Below are 19,604 nucleotides of genomic sequence, written 5' to 3'. Positions count from 1 at the left end.
CAAAGTCTTCTATGAAGTTGAAGGCAACTGGTCTATCTTGAAATACTGCTATCACACTATAATTCACATCATGGTTCAAGCAGAAAAGGAACCACAGAGACCCCATCAGCCTTGATTGCAGACAGACAGCCAGACATACACACACACACACACACACACACACACACACACACACACACACACACACCTGTCCCTTCCATCTTCTTCTTCTTTAGGTCTGAAGGACAGCAGGCCCTCACTCCACTTGCCCTCCTGGTGCCACCTCAAGCTGAGAACTCTTAGTTCTGCCTCCATTCCTGGGTAGAATGAGTCCACATGAGAGGCTTTTGATATCTGCTCATGATGTTTCAGCCCTTATCCCAGCTGAGATATATACTTATATTCATGTGATTCTTTGATTAATATCTATTTTCCGAGTGAGACTATTGACTACAGAAGGGCAGAATTAAGCCAATCTTGGCCACCCAAAGCCTCCCTAGCACCTCACACAGGGCCTAGTCCAAGCTAAGTGACAGACAGACACACACACACACACCACACACACACACACACACACACACACACACACACTTTTCCAAATGTTAAAGTTAGAAAACACAAATGTACCCCATGTTGACCTTCAGAGGTCAACTGGTCAACTCATTCCTAATCTTATTTCTTCTGTATCCACCCAGTAAAGCAAACTCCAGCCATCACATCACTCAATACACACCTGCAGAATGTGTGATTTGTATGAACAAATGCCTCCTACTCTATCAGACAAAATGACTGTAACCCCAGAAAAGATTACTATTCCTACAATCTCTTTCAAATAAAAATCATGAAAGAGCAAACTTTTCTGTGGCTTGTGCACACAGAAAAACAAAGGGAGCCTTGGAAATGAGCATTACCACTTGCTTCCTCAAGAGGCAGCCTACAGTACACCTATTCTGTATATTTTAACATTTATGGTAACTTGTTTAACTGAGTCTGGCCTTTCAGAAATGCCATGACAGACTTATGCACACTGGATCAAACTGTCAAGGACTGGCCAGACACAGTGGCACGTCTTTAGTCCCAGCAGCTCGGGAGACTAAGGCGGGAGAATCGCAAGTTTAAAGGCGGTCTCAGCAACTAGCAAGGCCCTAAGCAACTTAGCAAGACTCTGTCTCTAAATAAAATACAAAAAAGGGCTGGGTATGTGGCTCAGTGGTTAAGCACCCCTGGGTTCAATCCCCAATACCAAAAAAACAACAAAACAGTCAAGGACTGTGATACTCCAAGCAGTCTCAGAACCCTTGAGTTTGGCTAACATCATCCACTCCTCAAGATCTCAAAGGCAAGCATGACAAAAATGACCTTAAGAGCTAAAGCACAACCATGTCTTTTTTGTTGTAAAAATACCTTTGTTACCAGTATTTTCTAACTTTTTTTTTACGAGTGCAAGGAAAATTCTTAAGCCTTCTCTGTAAGGCTTACATATGACCTACAGATAAGTCACATTTTATAGTCTATCCTTCCAGGCACATGCCTGGGTGCAAGTCCAGGCTCCTAAGTCAGTGATGGGATCAAATCAGGCTTCACCACCTGTGGCTCTGCCTGAGAAGCTCATCTCCCCATCTGAAGGCAAGATGAGAAAATGCTCCACCAGGTGGGAGTAGGCTTCAGAGGGGTAACAGACCCCTACAAAGCAAGTGCTCAAACAAAAGCTAAAGCTACTGGGTTTTCAAAGAGGAGCTATGAAACAACTTAGGACAGACTCTAGGTTCAGCAGAGAAGATGCAGGAAGTGGGTTCACCTGCCCACCTCATGGTGAGAAAAGAACCAGAACCAGGGAGTGGGGGTGCCTGGAGGGAGTTTAGCACTGCAGCATGACCTGAGTCACAGCCCAGTCCCTCCCTGCCATATCCCTTTGTTCCCTGGGAGGTGAGCCATGACTCATATGGGCTCCGGTCCTGCACTGCGCCCTTGTGACCTGAGTCCAGGTTGCCCTGCCCACAGAGTCACTATGCCTATACACTGTTTTCCTTCCCAGCCACTCCAGATCCTGTGCAGTACCAGACCCTAGGGGGACCTCTGGGTCTCTTTTGGCCTTTGGCTGTTTTCACTGTGTGTTCTGATTGAACTCCAATGTATAAAGAAAAAGTCCAGAAGCATCACTGTAATATCCACAACCCATTCTTACCCTCTAACTCCCTTACACTTTTCTTTTTAATTGTGGCAAATACATGTAAAATGTACCACTTTAGCCACTTTTAGTTGTATAATTCAGCAGCATTCACAATGTTGCAAACTATCACCTCCATCCACTTCTAGAACTTTTTCATCATCCCAATGGAAACTCTGTGCCCATTAAGCAGTAATTCCCTCTTGTCCCCTCCATTCCACAAGTCCACTATTCTTATGAATTTGCCTAATCCTAGGTACCTCAAGTAAGTGGAACCTGCCCCTTTATGTCTGGCTTATTTCACTTAGCACGATGTCTTCACATTTCATCTATGTCATAGCTGGTATCAGAAGCTTCTTTACGATTAACCTTTTGCCATATGTTCACACCAAATTTTATTTGTTCATTCATTCATTGATAGGAGCTTGGGTTACTTACATCTTGTGGCTGTTGTGCGTAACGTCACTGTGGATGTGGGTGTACACACATCCAGTTAGGTCCCTGCTTTCAATTCTCTTGGGTATATGCCCAGGAGTGGACTTGCTGGATTCTGAGGTAGTTCCAAGTCTGGCTCCTGCCATGCTATTAGGATTCTGGCACCATAACAGAAGCAGCCGCCACAGCCAATGCTCAGGGAGCACTTTCTCCCCCTGCATTAGTCTTTGAAGACTTTGGCTAATTAACTCACTTAGTCTTCAGAACTACTCCCAGAGGAGGACTCTGATTATGTTCAGCCCCATTTCACAGATAAATCAATTAGAGAGGCCACCCCCTCAGGCAGTATCTGCAGCAGGCGTGACACCAGTTCTCCATTGCTGTTCTGCCTGTGTGCACTCCCTCATCCTGACAGTGCCCTTGGGAAGGCTTTGACACCTCTTCTTGTTCTGGACTAAGAACAGCTAAAGGGAATGTGAGAGGGAGGCTCCACTGATTGGATTAGTCTCCTTGCAGTGAGAAATCCAACTCCATGGTGGGATTTGTTAGAAGGTCACTAGAACAGCTCACCCAGTCACTGGATCCAAAGACCAACCCTCCCCTCATGCTGTCACCATTCCACATGCTGGGCCTGTGCTCACTACCTGGACCCAGGTGCCTCTGAGCATCTTCCCCTCACTTCTGAGCAAGCTACCAGGAGCTAGAAGAAGCTCACAGCCTGGACTGCCAGGGCCTATATCCAGCCCTGAACTGATCACCACAGTTAGCGGGTGGGGAACCATGACAGGTCCAGCCTGGGCCACAGCCCTCTGCTCAGGCTCAGGAGAATGGGGTTCCTGCCAGAAGAAGGGGGCAAGGCAGGGCAAGTGCCTGGCACAGCCCTGCCATCTACAATAGCCCTGAACTGGAAGCTGCCCAGTAGGAGGGAACAAAACAAGGTTAAGTAAAGTTGCAACATCTACTCAGTGAAACATTTTGTAGCTGTTTAACGAGCAACAATTATGAAGACTATGTAGCAACTTTGGTAGGAGAGGGGGAGGCTTGTGCAGGAACATTTGGTTGGAAAGCCAGTGCTATGTGTGTGTATGTGTGTGTAAAATATACATACATATACATGCATGCACATACACACATATACATACAATGTAATAATTCACAGGTTTTAAAATGCAGGCAAGAATTGCAATTTATCTCTATCTTCCAAACTTTCCTCTTCTGGTTTAACAAACATTGTCTAAGCCAGATGAGATACTAGGAATGTGGTAGGGAACAAAACAGAAGAAAGAAAAATCCTTGCCCTCATGGAATTTTCCTTCTAGTGAGAAATACAGATGACAAACAAAATGCATTCTATATTGGAAAATGATAGTAATATGGAGAACAAAATAAAAACAGGGAAGGCAGATGGGAGTAGTGGATAAAGCAGTGAGTGTTCAGATACCATGACCCAGGAGGGCTGAAGGGAGTGGGGGCCTAGCTATGCAGACATTGGGAAAGGAGCATCTCACACAGGAGGAGCCACAAAAGCAGTGACCCTAAGGTGTCCAGCCAGAGGAGCAGCACTGAGGCCACTGTGGATGGAGCAAGGTCATGAGAGGAAGAGCAAACTAAGAGCAGAGTTGGAGAGGAAACCTGGCCAGATTACACCGGTTCTGCGGCTGCTGTAAAGGCTCAAGGCTTTTGTAGCAAGTAAATGAGAGCTATTTTGAGGGCTTTGACCAGAAGAGTGGCAATCGGCCCAACTCTTTTTGAAGGGTCCCTCTGGCTTTGACTTGAGAAAGAGCTGAAAGGACCTAAGGGCAGAAGCTGGGGAACCAGCAAAGAGACCACCACCCAGTTGTTAGGTGAAAGAGGAGAACGGCCTGGTGAAGCAGCCACATGCTAGACGTGCTTTCAAAGTAGACACAGCGGGATCTTTTGATAAGTGTGCAGATGAGAGACACACAAGTCAAAGATGATGCCCCGGTGTGTGGGTCTGATCAACCAGAAGAACAGAGCTCATGTTATCTGAGATGTGGGACAAGGACCAGGAAAGTAAAAGATCCTTGAAGCCAGTGGAAGAAAGGGCTTCCAGGAAGAGAACATGACCAACTGCACCCAACACTGCTGGTGACTGGATCAGATGGCACCAGAGAATGGGCCATTGGAATAAACAATATGGCCATCCTAGGAATACCAGCAAGGGACAGGGAAAGGGGAGACAAGCCTGAGGGAAGTGATGGGTTCAAAAGAGAAGTGAATGACTGCATTATTCACAGTCGCCTAAAAGTGGAAGCAACCCAAGTGTCCAGGATAAACAAAATGGTATACACATTTGATGGGGCATCATTCAGCCTTAACAAGGAAGGAGATCCTGACTGTGCTACGATACGGCCTATAAGCATTACATTAATAAGTGAAATAAGCCAGTAGGTCAGTCACAGAAGGATAAATACTATGCAATTCCACTGAGATGAGGTACCTGAGGTAGTGCAATTTGGAGAGATGAAGAGTAGAACAGTGTAGTGTGGCCAGGGATTGGGGGGTGGGGGTGATGGGAGCCATTGCTCAATGGATACAGTGCTCCCATTTCACAAGATGAAAAGTTTCCGGAGATGGGTTGCACAACAGTGTGAGTATACTTAACACTCCTCACCTGTACATCTAGTTGATGATAAATTTTGCAGTCATATGTATTTTATCACACTTCTAAGTGATAGACAATGGAAGGCAAAAAACTGGAGTAACAAGTGCAGCCAATTTTTTCAAGAAGTTTTGTTCCAAGCTAAAGAGAATAGGACATAAATGGAGGGAGAAATAAGGCAAGGAGGGTTTTTTGTTGCTTTTGTTTAACTTGAAATAAACAGCATGCTGATTTGCTGGTGAGATTGATCCAAGAGATGATGTTCTTGAATACTTAAATTGCATTTGAAATAAAATGTCCTGGTACAGTGTTGATGGTTGTACAACCCTGCAAATGTGCTAAACACTACTGGATTATACACTTTAAGAGACAGTTTTGTTAGTTCGTTTGCAGTACTGTGGATTGAACCCAGGGCCTTGCACATACTAGGCAAGTGCTCTACCACTGAGTTCTGTCCCCGTGAACTATATACTTTAAAAAGATCAATTTTAAGATATGTGAATTTTATCTTGATAAAAATAGACTAAAAGTTATTATAAATTTTTAAGTTTCTGAAGGTCTGTTCTTTTAGAAGCTGAATTCCCACTCAAACAGCCCCAGATACCAATAGTTGTGGTGGTCAGTGATCCATGGGTAACCACAGCTGGGTGGGAGTTTGAGGCCTAGGAGAGGTAAGATCATCCATATTTTGACTGTGACACAAATACAGCATAGCACACACAGTCTACTGCCACTACATTCACTGAACATGCATCTGTTCACTGCAGACATATGGCTCTTTCTACTTAGGGCCATGAATTCTCAGGTCACTTGTACTGAAGAGAAATGCAAGGGAAAAAAAATTCTTTCAACCCAGAGCAAGAAAACCTGCACCTTCCACCTCAATCTGCCAATGCATGCTGTGCCCCTACATAGTCATATGTCACTTAACAGTGGTAATACAGTCTGAGAATTGCACTATTAGGCAATTTCTACTCTGAGTGAACATCAGAACATACTACACAAACCTTAATGATACAGGTCAATCACCAGATACAGACTGTTGATGAACTCAAGAAACTTGGTAGGACACCATGTGGTGTTTTACAATGAACTATTTGTTTGAGACAGGATCTCATTATGTTGCTCAGGTTGGCCTTGACCTCCTGGGCTCAAATGATCCTCTTGCCTCAGCCTCCTGAGTAGCTGGGACTACAGAGTAGCACCACATCTGGCTAAACTTTTTTTTTAAATCTAAAATAACAATAAATACTATAGTAAATGCATAAGCCAGTAGTGCTGCACATAATTGCACATGCTACCCTCTTATACAGCTGGCAGCACAGCAGGTCTGTTTACACCAGCATCACCACAAATGTGAGGCATGTGTTATGCTACAATATTACCATGGCTACCACATCACTAAGCAACAGGAACTTCTCAGCTCCATTACAATCTCAGGGGACCAGGGTGGTGTGTGTGACCCACTGCTGAACAAAATACGGTGATGCAGCACTTTAACCACCAAGGAACCAGGGACGGGCTCATTTTGCAATCAGCTGGGGGGAGGGGTTCTTTTCAAACCTTCCCTAATCTGTAACATCACTCATGCTTCCAACCAGCACCTTTTTCCTTTCTTCTGAACAACTTTAAAACAGTATCTAACTCCCTGAGATGGTAAACTTTTATGTGTCCACATGGCTAGGCCACGGTGACCCGATATTTGGTTAAACGTTATTCTAGAGAGAGATTAACACTTAAATCAGAAGACTAATAGTAAAGCAGATACTCTCCATGGAATGGGTGGACTTCTTTCAATCAGTTAAAAGTCTAAGACTGACCTCCCCAAGCAAGAAGGAACCTTGCCAGTGGGCCACCCAGACAATGACTGCAACTCTTCCCTGGTGTCCAGGCTGCTAGTTCATACTCCCTAGGCCTCCACCATTACATGCACTAATTCCTTAGAGTAGATCTCTGGATGGATATCTGATAAATAGATAGACAGAAGTTTAGACATCATACTAGTTCTATTTCTCTCCAAACCCTAATTCACACCCAAACAAGTGAATGATCAGCAGAATCATCCTGAAGGATCTGTACTTGCAAGAAATATCAAGTCATCAGATGAATAAAAAGGTAAACAAAACCAAACCCACAAAATTTAGCAACCTGGGAAGAATAACATCTACTGAGCAAATCAATCATAGTGAATATATTTTTTAATGCAATCTTAGATCAAATGAGAGGTATTGATTTTGTAGCAATTCTGTGGCTAGTTTTTCCAATATACGACAATTCATTAGATATTAAATTATATCCTATTCCTTAACTGCTATAGGAAAGAGGTACATGACCTGGATTCATACCATGAACTTTTTTTTTTTTTTTGGTACTGGGAATTGAACCCAGGGGTACTTTACCACTGAGCTACTTCCTCAGCCCTTTTTAATTTCTGTTTTGAGACAGGGTCTCACTAAGTTGCTGAGACTGGCCTCAAACTTGGAATTCTCCTGCCTCACTCAGCCTCCTGAGTTGCTGGGATTATAATCACACACCACCACACCTGGCTACCATGAACTCTTAAGAGGACTCAGCTTTCCTGAGTTCAAATCCCAGCTCCATCACTCACTGGCAGTATGACCCTACAAGCCACCTCTATGTCCCAGTTTCTCCATTCATAAAATAGGGATAATACCTGGTCCATGAGGATGTTGTGAAGATTAAATAATATACATAAAGCACAGACGGAACTGCCTTGCACAGTGTTTTTCAAAGAGTAGGTTGTGATCCATTAGCAAAATAAACTCAGTGAGTCAAACAACCATTCTTTAACAAAAAAGCAGAAATAGCCTAATGTATCAAAAAGTTATCAGAGGACACTAGACATATGTAAATACTGTTTAATTAAATTTTAATTTCAGATATGTGCATGTACTTACACACACATCCCGGATTATAGTTCACATTTATTTCTTATGATGGGTCACAATCAAAAAAAAAAAAAAAGTGTGAAAAACTAGTAGACTTTACCACATAGTAACTGCTCAATAAAATTTAGTAGCGACACCTTTATTATCTTACTCTAAAAGATAATGTTAACTTTATTAGTTATCACAATAGATAGAGCTATCCACTATCACCATAAAATAGAACTATTAACATATCTATTATTTTTGTCACTGGTTTACAGCAGTGCTGCTTAAGAATCTCTGCACCTCCTTCAATTAACTTGCCAACTCTCTTTTTAAACGGACTTGGGTGGTCATTTAAATATTTTCTGACTCACAACACTGGCCAAAGATTAGTGAGGCCCTGCCCTGCCCAGAACACAAGAAATGTGAGTGATTTGTTAAGAAAACCACATGAGTTGCAAGACTACACAGAGCTTTTGTAAAATTAAAGCCATGTTGAAGAGCTGCAGTCTTCCACACCCCCTTGGGAGATGTGTCATGGAGAGAGGTTACCTAAGTTCAGCTAAGCTGCACCTTCTGAGACTGACTGGGCAATAGTGGAGGCTCCAAACCTCAGCTCTGCAACACACTTCCTTGTTTGGGGACTGGGTTATGTCATTGTGTATTCCCCCTAATTTTCCATGCACACACACCCCTCTCTAGAGACTGGAAATAAAATCTCTATGAAATGCCTATACTACTAACAGCTTAAGTAAAGGAGGCTACTAAGTCAAAGGATCTTAGATCTTGAAAATCTCAAAACAATTTCTATTACATATCACTCTTTTCCTTCCAGAAACAAACTAAAAATACAGCCCCTAAATTAAAACCTCAGCTCCAGTTAATGCTTATTTAAATTGCCTTTTTGAAAAACAATGAATAACTCCAAACACACACACACACACACACACACACACACACACACACACACACGATTTTGTTTTAAAGGAGAATGCCTCACTCTAGCTACCAATGGATTTGAAGTTTCAACTGTAGTTTCCAAGGTTGTTCCTTAAGTTTGGAAAACAAAGTTCCCAATGATAGAAATGTAGTCACTTCACTTTTCAATTCTTCTTCCTTGAGAATAAAATCTCAGATTAGTGCCAAAGCATTACATCTGGAACATATAAGTGCATGTAGGGGTGTAAACTAAGCTTTTAATATGTGATATTGTTCCTTTCTTGTTTTTATTCCATTCTTCCAACTACGATGCCAGTGAAGTAGGGGGAGGGGGACAAAAAAATTGCTTTAGCAGCAGAATCCTTTACTCAAATGAAATCCTACCTCTTCACTCAATAAACAAAGCAAGTAAAAATGGGGCCTGACTCCAATACCTCCACCATTAGCTGGTGCCTGCTGGGGGAGGGGTTTGGTTTTCACCACCCTTCTCAAGGCCTGGAGGCAGGGGTGATGGGAGTACCTGGGGCATCGCCAGCCAGCCCTCAGCATCTGGAAGCCCAGGCTGCCAGATACCTCCCATGTCACAAATGCAAGAGTGAATGTCTTAGCCAAGGTCTCCAACCTTAGATTAGCCACTGCACCACACTATGTCACTGTCTTCAATGAGGAAAAGAACAGTTACATCCCTGGACTTCAAAGGGTGGATCTCTGAACATCTCCTCCACAGACTGAGTGAGGAGGGGAGCTGGGCGGGTGATGCTGGCAGTAAAAAGCACTTTGGGTTCCAGACTGACTGTTGTTAAGATGCAAAACTCCACATGCGATCCACGGGGTCAACAACTCCTATCAAAATCTCAGCTGCCTTTTGGCAGAAATCAATAAGCTGATCCTAAAATTCGTGGTGGGGGAGGGGAGATAACCAAAACAACCCTGAAAAGGGACAAAATTGGAGGATTCATGCTTCCTGATTGCAAAACTTACTACAACTCCACAGCAGTCAAGACAGCACAGAGATTGGTACGAACATTAAGGACACAGTGAATGGAATAGCACTGAAGAGTTAGAAACACTGGCACTTACGGTCAATTAATTTTCAGCATGGGTGTAAAAACAATTCGATGGGGAAGAATAGGTTGCTTTTGTATTTTTTTCTAATTACTTCTTTTTTTTTTTTTCCTTTTGAGAAAGGGTTTCTCTAAGTTGCTGAGGCTCACATTGAACTTCTGATTCCCCCTCCTCAGTTTCTGAAGTAGTTGGGATTACCGATGTGTGCCAACATGTCTGGCAAGAATAATCTTTTCAAAAATGGTACTGGGACAACACCATTCAATATTCAAATACAAAAGAATGGAGTTGGACCCCTACCTCATAGCACACAAAAAAATTAACATGAAATGAATCAAGGACCTTAATCTAAGAGCTGAAACTACAAAACTCTGAGAAGACACAGGCATGATTCTTCATGATCTTGGACTGAGCAAAAATTTCTTAGGTAATGACACCAAAAAGTACAAGCCAGACTAGAAAAATAGATTAAACTGAACTGCACCAAAATTAAAACCTTGTGTTTCAAAGGACACCACCAAGAGAGGGAAGAGACAAGCAAAGAACAGGAGGAAATATTTGAAAATCATGTATCTGTCTGATAAGGGACCAAACAGAGGATATATAAAAACCCTTACAACTCAACATCTGAGCCACTGTCAAAACACAGCAAGCAGTGATTGAGGGGTTCCATGTAAGCGCTGGTGAGCAGGGTAATTCTCTGATCCAGACTCCACGAACAAAGAGGAATAACCATGTCAAGACGTTAATCTTCACAACCACACTCTTGGGTAATTACTTTATTACCCCCACTTAGAAGATAAGGAAACTGAGGCCCAGAGAGGTCAGTGACTTGCCCTACATCACCCAGCAGATTTGTGGCAGGATTAGGATACAAATTAAGGCAATTTGGCTCCAGAGTTAATACCAAAACAAAGACCTCTTCTACAGCTAGCGAGATGATGTTGAAATGGGCAAACTTAGACATGGCTGGAAAAATCACAGAACCTTCTCAGAAGAAATATGAAAATACAGAAAATGTCATATACCTGGTGTTGCCCAGCAAGCACACATGTCAGGGAGTTATTCCTGAGCACCAACCCTGGGAAAGAAGATGGTGTCAGACAAAACTCTGAAAGCCACCCAAACTTCCAACACTGGAGGGAGAAGCTGGGGTGTCATGGAGAAGTAATAACTACCAAGACCCTGTGGGGCTTGAGGGGCTATCTGTGATATCTCAGGGGGGTAGGGGAGTGAAAACAACACAATGAAAAAGGGTCATATGTGAAAATGCAAATTTGGGGAGAAAAAAAGTGTGTTTGTGGACCCGGAGAGTAAGGTGAAAATATAAGAATGAAATTCAGTTGCAGAGCTAAAGTGTGGCATTACGGGTGATTTCTATGTTTACTGCTTAAATGTTCCTTTAGTGGCTAATACATCCATCTTTAAAAAAAATATATGTAACGCAATTTAAAAATGGATAAAAGACGTGAAGACAAATTTCTTAAAATAAGAAACATGAATGGCCAATAAGCACATGAAAAATGGTCAGCATGATTAGCCATCAGGGAAATACAAACCAAAACCACAATGACAGCCTGTGAGGGGGCACAGACCTCTAACCCCAGTTATTCAAGAGACCAAGATAAGAGGATTCCAAGTTTGGACCCTGTCTCAAAATTAAAAAACATGAAGGGATAGGGGTATAGTCAGTGAAAGAATGCCCCTGGTTCAATCCCCAGAGCCACCCACACATACACACACACACACATACGTGAGATACCACTTCATATCCAGCAGGATAGCAGTAATCAAAAAGATGGATAGTGAGTGCGGATGAAGAGGAAAGAAATAAACCCTCTTACACTGCTGTTGGGGTTATAAAATGGTGCAGTCAATTTGGAAAATGTTTGACAGTTATAAATATCAAATATAGGGCTGGAGATGTAGCTCAGAGGTAGAATGCTTACCTAGCATGCACAAGGCCCTGGATTTGATTCCCAGTAACTAACACACACACACACACACACACACACACACATACACACACAGTATAAAGTGGGTTTTTTTGTCATTTTTCTTAATTTTTATTTTTACAGACTGCACTTTGATTCATTGTACACAAATAGGGCACAACTTTGCATTTCTATGGTTGTACATAATGTAGATTCACACCATTCATGTAATCATATATGTATACAGGGTAATACTGTTTCAGTCTATCTTTCCTTCCCCCATCCCCTCCCCACAAAATAAAGTTATCACATCAACCAGCACTGCTACGTGTATATAAAAGAGAAATGAAAACATACTTCCATACAAAGTTGTACAGTTTTGAAAACCAGGGTGGTAAAAAGAGGAGAGATGTGCAGGGACAGAGCAGGTACTCTAGGACATAACTATATGGAAAAAAAATTAGTTGCTGAGCAAATACATATAAAATGAACCCAGTGTTTGGTTTTTTTCCTTTCCTTTCTTTCTTTCTTTCTTTCTTTTCATTTTTTTTTTTTAAAGATACCTGCACATAAAAACAAGAAAAATATACATTCTCTCTGAAAGAAAACCATCAGGGAAATACAACTTCTACTTGTATTAAGAATAATCCAGGGGCTGGGGAGACAGCTCAATCGGTAGAGTGCTTGCCTTGCAAGCACAAGGCCCTGGGTTCGATCCCCAGCACCAAAAAAAAAAAAAAAAGAATAATACAGTGAGGATTCCTTGTGAAAAAGAATATTTGCTTTTCTAGCAAAAAGGGAAGGAGAGAGGGAGGAGGTCCTTGGAGGTAGGCAGTGTGGAAACCTCTGAAAGTAGACCCGAGCAAAAGAGTATGTTGCAGCCGGGACAGAGGGAGCAAAGGTATGAAGGTAGAAGAGACTCTGCAGTATCTGGAGACCTTGGGTTGGGCCCTGTTGGAACATCCTGCAGGTGACTGTTATGGAGAAGAGCAGAAGACAAATCAGGACAATGCATGGAAATAGCCAGGCTGCATGTATGCAGGGTCCTCAGGGACCAAGGGCCTCCTCTGATCTTCTCCAATCTGGCCAAGTACCTCGGCCTCTTTTTGGAGCATTCTAGTTTTGACTTGAGCTCCATGTCTACTTCTGCCTCAGCTTGTAGATTCATCCTGGAAAAGTCAGGAGACACTTAGGAACTGAAGGTAATGATCTCCTGCAGGTTCACTGTTCAGTGGTACCGAGGGGCCTAGGGCAATCCCCCATCACCCTAGGAGCGTCCTGTATGCACTTGCATTATGCCAGGGTCAGATATTTAACCAGAAGTGGCCTCTGGATGTGTACCAAAGTGAGGCCTGTCAGATATGTTGAAACAGCCACCTCTCTTGACATGACTGCATCCCAAATGAATCTTCTGGGCAGACCCTGCTCACCTCCAGCTCTCCTGACACAGCCTGCCAGAGCTGTCAGTAAGACATTCATAACTCCAATCTCAATCCCCTGATCTAGAAGACGGGATAAGAGGGCCTGTGCCACAGGATGTTTGAAGAAACTATGAGGATGTAGGTACAGAGCCAGCAGCACAGGGTGCAGCCATTCCAATCAACTGGTATTGGAGGGCTGCTACGTCAGTTCCCTGATCATAGCGTACTACACACACACACACACACAGAGTCATCAGTGAGACTCACATCATCTGAGAGCCTGGTAACCATAACAGTAACCGTAACCATCACCACCACCACCACCCAGTACTAGGGATAGAAACCTGGGCCTAGTACATGCTAGGCAAGTGCTCTGCCACTGAGCTATACCCCAACCCTTAAACTGCCCAGGCTGGCCTTGAACTTGTAATCCCACTGCCTTAGCCTCCCAAGTAGCTGGGATTACAGGCTTGTGCCACTGCATCCAGCTCCAGATAACTCTTTATCTGGATGTTTACAAATGCTGTTTGCCTTCCATCCCTCACCTGCACCCCAGCCACCACTACCACCACTAGGGGTGGTTAGCAGTCAGTCTTTTCTGTATCTTCTTAGATGTCACTTTTTCCAAGGCACCTTCCATTCACATCTCTTCCACTATATTACAGATATAGAAACCAAACCTCAGAAAGTTAAAGTTACTAGCACCAAGTCAGAGAACCCAGATCTCATATTCTTAACTCCTGGGAATCTTATACTGTATTAAATAACTCCCACTGATCCATTAATCCAGAGAAAGAGAAGGACACAAACTTTCTGACCTTCAATGCTACACATTTTGATCTTTTCTTTTTTTCCATTGGAGCCCTGCTATGTAACTACTTTTCCTCTCCATGATTCCCTTTAGGTGGATGTAATTAAATGACACAAAAGAAGGCACCCCTGGCCAGGGCAGAGGGATGAGGCAAGTTTATTATACGTGGGGTAATAACTCCTAACGTACCCTGCTAGGTTTGTGTTCATTCCCCAGGTAACAGTTTCAGAAAACATCATTGCTTCTGGTTCCACCCTCTAGAAAGGAAGGCATGAGCCTTCTAGTCAACCATCTGCGCACACAATGCCAAGATCTTACTCCAGCCATCTGCTAGAACCTGAGGGAAGGGAGGAGACTTCTGTCCACACTGCCTCATTCTCCCTCCCCTGCTCCAGGGTTCCAGAGCTGACTGGTCACACTGGGAGTCCGACCACAAACTTAAGCTCCATATGCTTGGAATGGTCTTTGCCCAGGTATCTTGTATATACCAGGGGATATGAATCAGAAAATATTTGGACAAAACATTAAGAAATTAATTTTTTTTTAAATACAGTAAGGGTTGGCGCATTGACACATACCTGTAATCCCAGCAACTTGGGAGGCTTGAGGCAGGAGGATCACAAGCTCAAGGTCAGCCTCAGCAACTTAAAGAGACCCCCAGCAACCCAGTGAGACCCTGTCTCAAAATTTAAAATATAAAGAAGGACCGGGGATGTAGCTCAATGGTATAAAGTGCCCCTTGGTTCAATTCCCAGTACCAAAAAATAAATAAATAAGGAGGGGGAGAGAAAATGGAGGGGGCCACAGTTAATAAGAAGGTGAAGGAATGGTTCATAAAAATTCAGTAAAAGAGTAGTCACATCAATGTTTATAGCATTTCAACTCACAATAGCTAAGTTATGGAACCAACCTAGGTACCCTTCAACAGATGAATGGATAGAGGAAATATGGTATATATACACAATGGAATATTACTCAGCCATAAAGAAGAATGAAATTATAGCATTTGCCAGTAAATGGATGGAACAGAAGACTATCATGCTAAGTGAAATAAGCCAATCCCAAAAAACCAAAGACCGAATGTTCTCTCTGATATGCAGATGCTAACACACAATAAGTGGCAGGGTGAGAATAGAAGTACTTTGGATTACAGAAAGGGGAATGAAGAGAAGGGACTGGGGATGGGAATAGGAAAGACAGTAGAATGAACTGGACATAACTTTCCTATGCTCATGTATGAATACACGACCAGTGAAACTCCACATCATGTACAACCACAAGATTGGAAGTTATACTCCAAGTGTGTATGTCAAAATACACTCTAATGTCATGTATAACTAAAAAGAATTTAAAAAATTAAATTTTAAAAAATTCAGTAAAAGAATAAAAGAAACAGAGCTGCCCTTGCTCCCACTCTATGCAGTTACAGTCTTTTTTATTTAATTTATTTATTTATATGCAGTGCTAAGGATCAAACCCAGTGTCTCACATATGCTAGGCAAGCACTCTACTGAGCCACAACCCCAACCCCTTTACAGGGCTTTTTAGTCAGCTTTTATGTCACAGTGACCAAAGGACCTGACAAGAACACAGAGTTTATTTGGGGTTCACAGTTTCTGAGGTTTAGCCCTGGGTCTAAGATGAGGCAGAACATCATGGCAAAAGGGTGTGGTGGAGGAAATCAGCTCAGGACATGCCAACAAGGAAGCAGAGAGAGAGAGTTCCACTCACTAGGGACAAAATATAAGTCCCAAAGTCACCCTCGAAGTGACCCACCTCCTCCAGCCACTCCCCACCTGCCTAGTTCCTGCCCAGTTAATCCATAACTGCTTAGGTTAAGGCTCACATAACCCAATAATTTTACCTCTAAACTTTCTTGCATTATCTTACACATGAGCTTTTGGGGGACACCTCATATCTAAACCATAATAAAGGGGCCTGAGCAATAGAGAATTTGGCCCTGAAGGTTTCTAATCTATGGCAATGGCTTTTCCGCTCTCCCTCTGGTCACACATGGCTCAGTAGTACACTGAGTTCCTGGTCAGGAGCTCAGGAACCTTAGTGATGGCAGAGAAGTAGAGACAGCTACCTGGGATACATATTGATGGAAAAAGAATAATCAGGATGTAAAACAGACAGACTGGGAGGACGGAGGCATGAAGAAACCTGGAGGCCATATCTTGTCCCCATTAGAGTGGATTCAAAGACTATATCTGATTCTCTGCTGCCCCTCCCCACCTTGCCCCAGGCTTTCCTCCAAAGGAACAACTGTGTTGGAGGCAATGAGTTCCTGTCAGTAAAGGATTCAAGTTCAGAGTTAGCAATAATAGGAGTAGAGGTTGCACCGGTGATTTAAACTGGAGGTGGAGCTATTATGACCTTAGCAATCACCTTCAACCCTGAGCTCCTGACTAACCCTGAGCTCCTGAGTTCACTGCCCTCATAACTCTTCAAGTCTCCAGTCTCATCTCACTTCACTCAGTGGGTGTTCCTTCATTCCATCACTCGGGAACATTTACTGAGTCTCTACTACGCGTCAGGGACCAGGTTCAAGGACAGACCCTTCCTGGATCCTACATTCTTCTGGGTGGATGTACACAATAAATCCATAAATAAATGCATGAGTAATATCATTTCAGGCGAGCTCCATGAGCAAAATATAATGAGAGAATGTGACTAAAACTGATGGGGAGGGATTGCTTGGGACAGAGAGGTCAGGGAAACTCTCTCTACAGATGAGACACCTGAGCTGAAGGGTAAGAAAGTGCAGGTCATGGGAAAAAGCAGTGGATGAGTACACTCAGTAGAAGAAAGAGCAAGAGCACAGGCTCTGAGAAGTCTTTTGGACAACTTGAACTGAAATACTGATCAACTGCATTCCATTCTGAAGGCCCACAGGCTAACAGCCCTGATGCCACAGTCGGCCTTCTCTTTTGTCCTTTTGTCAGGTTTTCTCAAGCGAAAGCACATCTGAATTTTCCACCGGAAGACATGTTCTGAGCAAGGGTACAAAGAAAGCGTGTGCACCAACACACCACTCCCTAAAAATTTGGGCCTGCTCTGGACAGGGGGTGAGCAAAACTTGCACCTCTCCACCAGCCATTCAGAGTCCATTTTTATGGCACACAGGCTTCTCAAAGAACATGATGAAAAGGGAACCCTCTGGAAAAACACATACCTGTTCTCCAATGTCTCATGTAAATTTCAGGAGTATTCCAGGGCCCCAGGTTTAACACTCCTTTTTGTGGAGTTCAAGAAGAAAGAAACTAAACTGACAAGAAGAAACTAAACAGGTGCAGCCCAGGGAGACTCCACTGACACAGGAGTCAATCTGCTGGAGATGAAAGAATGGAGGAGAGGGAGACAAGATCAGGCCCCTGGGCCCTTAAATAGACTCCCATGCTCGGAGACCAGAGGATGTGTGCCTGTCAGGGGGCCATAGGCTTGAAGGAATTCAAGTGAAACCTCATCCACTCCACCCCACACACCACCCCTGAGAAGCAAACATCCAGTCACATCTAAGAGCTTCCAGAACATTCAGGACCCCATTTCCCAGCAGTTTCCTTGACAAAGTGCATCTCTAACCCCACATTCTGAGATACACTTTGTACAGGGTTGGTTAACCACAGTAGGTATTCCTGCAAAGCCCAAGTTTCCTTGGGCTGAGGGAAAAATTCTGCTACTGCAAAGAAAACATCAGCTCCCTAGGAGGAAAGGAGGAAGGAAAAGTGTACACATCCATTTCATTAGGAAACTAGGAATGTGGATGCACTATTAGTGCGATATCAGCAGTGATAATAAGAGTAACAGCAGACAGAACTCACCTGGTACTGTCACTAATGGGGAACTTTAAACTTATCAAACTCAGGCACAGATATGTAAAGTAACTTGCCCAAGACTACCCATCTAAGACAGAGAGCAAACCTCTCCTCTTCCACACCCAAGGGAAGAAAGTAGTTACACCTAGGTAATGCATGAAATGCTTAAAAATAAGTTTCTGCATTCAGGACAACTGCTGTTTGGCAGTTTGCCCAGTTTTGGAAGCTAGCCTGGTCCAGGCAATAAATCGAGCAAGCCAAGTCCTCGAAGAACAAGCCCTCTGTTTCCGCAACATTCAAGCCCACTGTGAGACCAATGATAATCGAGGGCAGCCCTCCACCACCACAATGCCGAAGGGAACCATTTCCATCCAGCTTTATCAAATTCCACCCTTAGAAAACGCTCACCCATTTCTGCCTACGAGGCACCAATGTCCACCTAAACCTCTAAGCGTCCGCCACCGACCTCAGGATTGTTGGTCTGCGCAGTTTAAAAGACGAAGCCGCCCGCTCAAGGACCCGGGCGGGTCCGGGCGGCACTCGCCTCCCAGAGTGCTCAGAGCCCGGCTGCCCCGCCACCAGTGACCGGGGGCCGGTGAGCCACCAACAGCGCCTCGCGCGAGGCTGACCTGGAGACGAAAGTTGAGGAAAAGGGACGCGCCCCCAGGACAGGTGGCGCCTCCCTCCCCGGAAGTAGCCCCGGGAACTTTCGCCAGGAGCTACCAGGGCACCGAGTCAGCGTCTCCAGCAGAAGCAGCGGCTGGTCAGGGCCGCGGGTGGCACTGCCCACCTGCGCTGCGCCCAGCGCGCCCCTTTTGGCGGTGACACCCGGAGGGAGGCGGGGAGTCCAACTCTGGCGGGGTTGGTGGGTTAAGGGAAGGGAGGCGCGAACCCCTGAGGCTGCAGCGGGGGATGGGGTTCGCTTCCAGCCTCGCGCACTCACCTCAGCGCCCCGCGCTGGCTCGGCCCGGCGGGGCTGAAGAGCGCTCGGCGGCGGTGGCGGCGGCGAGTGGCGGGGCGGGGCCGGGGCGGGGAGGCGGGGCCGGCCACGTGGGCGGGAGGCGGGAGGCGGGTCCAGGACCCCGCGGGCGCAGAGGAGGATAACGCCGGTCCTGGACGCGGCCCCACGTGGCTACTGTTCTGCACCTTGCTTCCCGCTCCGCGCCCGGGTCTACCGGAGGGCTAAGAAGTGAGGGCAGTGGGGCCCTCAGAACATCCCCTCCACCCAAACCCGACTGAGGCGGAGAGTTCACCGAGCTGGAAACTGGGAGACGCAAACTGCTCGAGGTTCCTGCTCCCTGGGGCCGCAAGGCGCGGTGGAAACCCGGGGGGTGGCTAAAGGGCAGGTGGATCCAAGTGGGAGGGGCGTGTGGCGGCGCTTGAGCCTGGAGTGGCGGGATTGCCCTAGCTGGGTAGGGCCAGAGCCAGCGCGCGAAACCCCCACCCCAGCCGCTAGGCAGATCTCAGCGTGTCAGGTCTTGCCCAAGCCTCGCTTTCCTTGACTGTAGAGGTGAGAATGAC

The 19,604-nt window shown here is 44.8% G+C and overlaps 2 protein-coding genes across 4 annotated transcripts in view; one reads left to right on the top strand and one right to left on the bottom strand.

Moving 5' to 3' along the window:
- The window catches only part of Arhgef3 (Rho guanine nucleotide exchange factor 3), a 298,065-nt gene extending 278,982 nt beyond the window's left edge, over positions 1 to 19,083 (bottom strand). The window contains exon 1 of one of the 3 annotated variants that reach the window (XM_047531346.1): positions 19,027 to 19,083. The gene's annotated coding sequence lies outside the window, so the exon portion shown is untranslated. Of the gene's footprint in view, positions 1 to 18,491; positions 18,534 to 19,026 lie in introns of those variants that run through there. The other 2 variants (XM_047531347.1, XM_047531349.1) reach the window with 2 other exon arrangements.
- Positions 13,170 to 13,714, top strand: Spata12 (spermatogenesis associated 12). Its single transcript, XM_053743310.1, is given in 4 exon segments — positions 13,170 to 13,266; positions 13,269 to 13,289; positions 13,292 to 13,388; positions 13,390 to 13,714. Coding segments are annotated over 4 exon segments (540 nt in total).
- Positions 19,084 to 19,604: the final 521 nt, after the last annotated feature.

This window comes from Sciurus carolinensis, chromosome 17 (genome assembly GCF_902686445.1).
Source record: "Sciurus carolinensis chromosome 17, mSciCar1.2, whole genome shotgun sequence".
Classification (NCBI taxonomy): Eukaryota; Metazoa; Chordata; class Mammalia; order Rodentia; family Sciuridae; genus Sciurus; species Sciurus carolinensis.
This window is presented reverse-complemented; position numbering and strand designations above follow the sequence as displayed.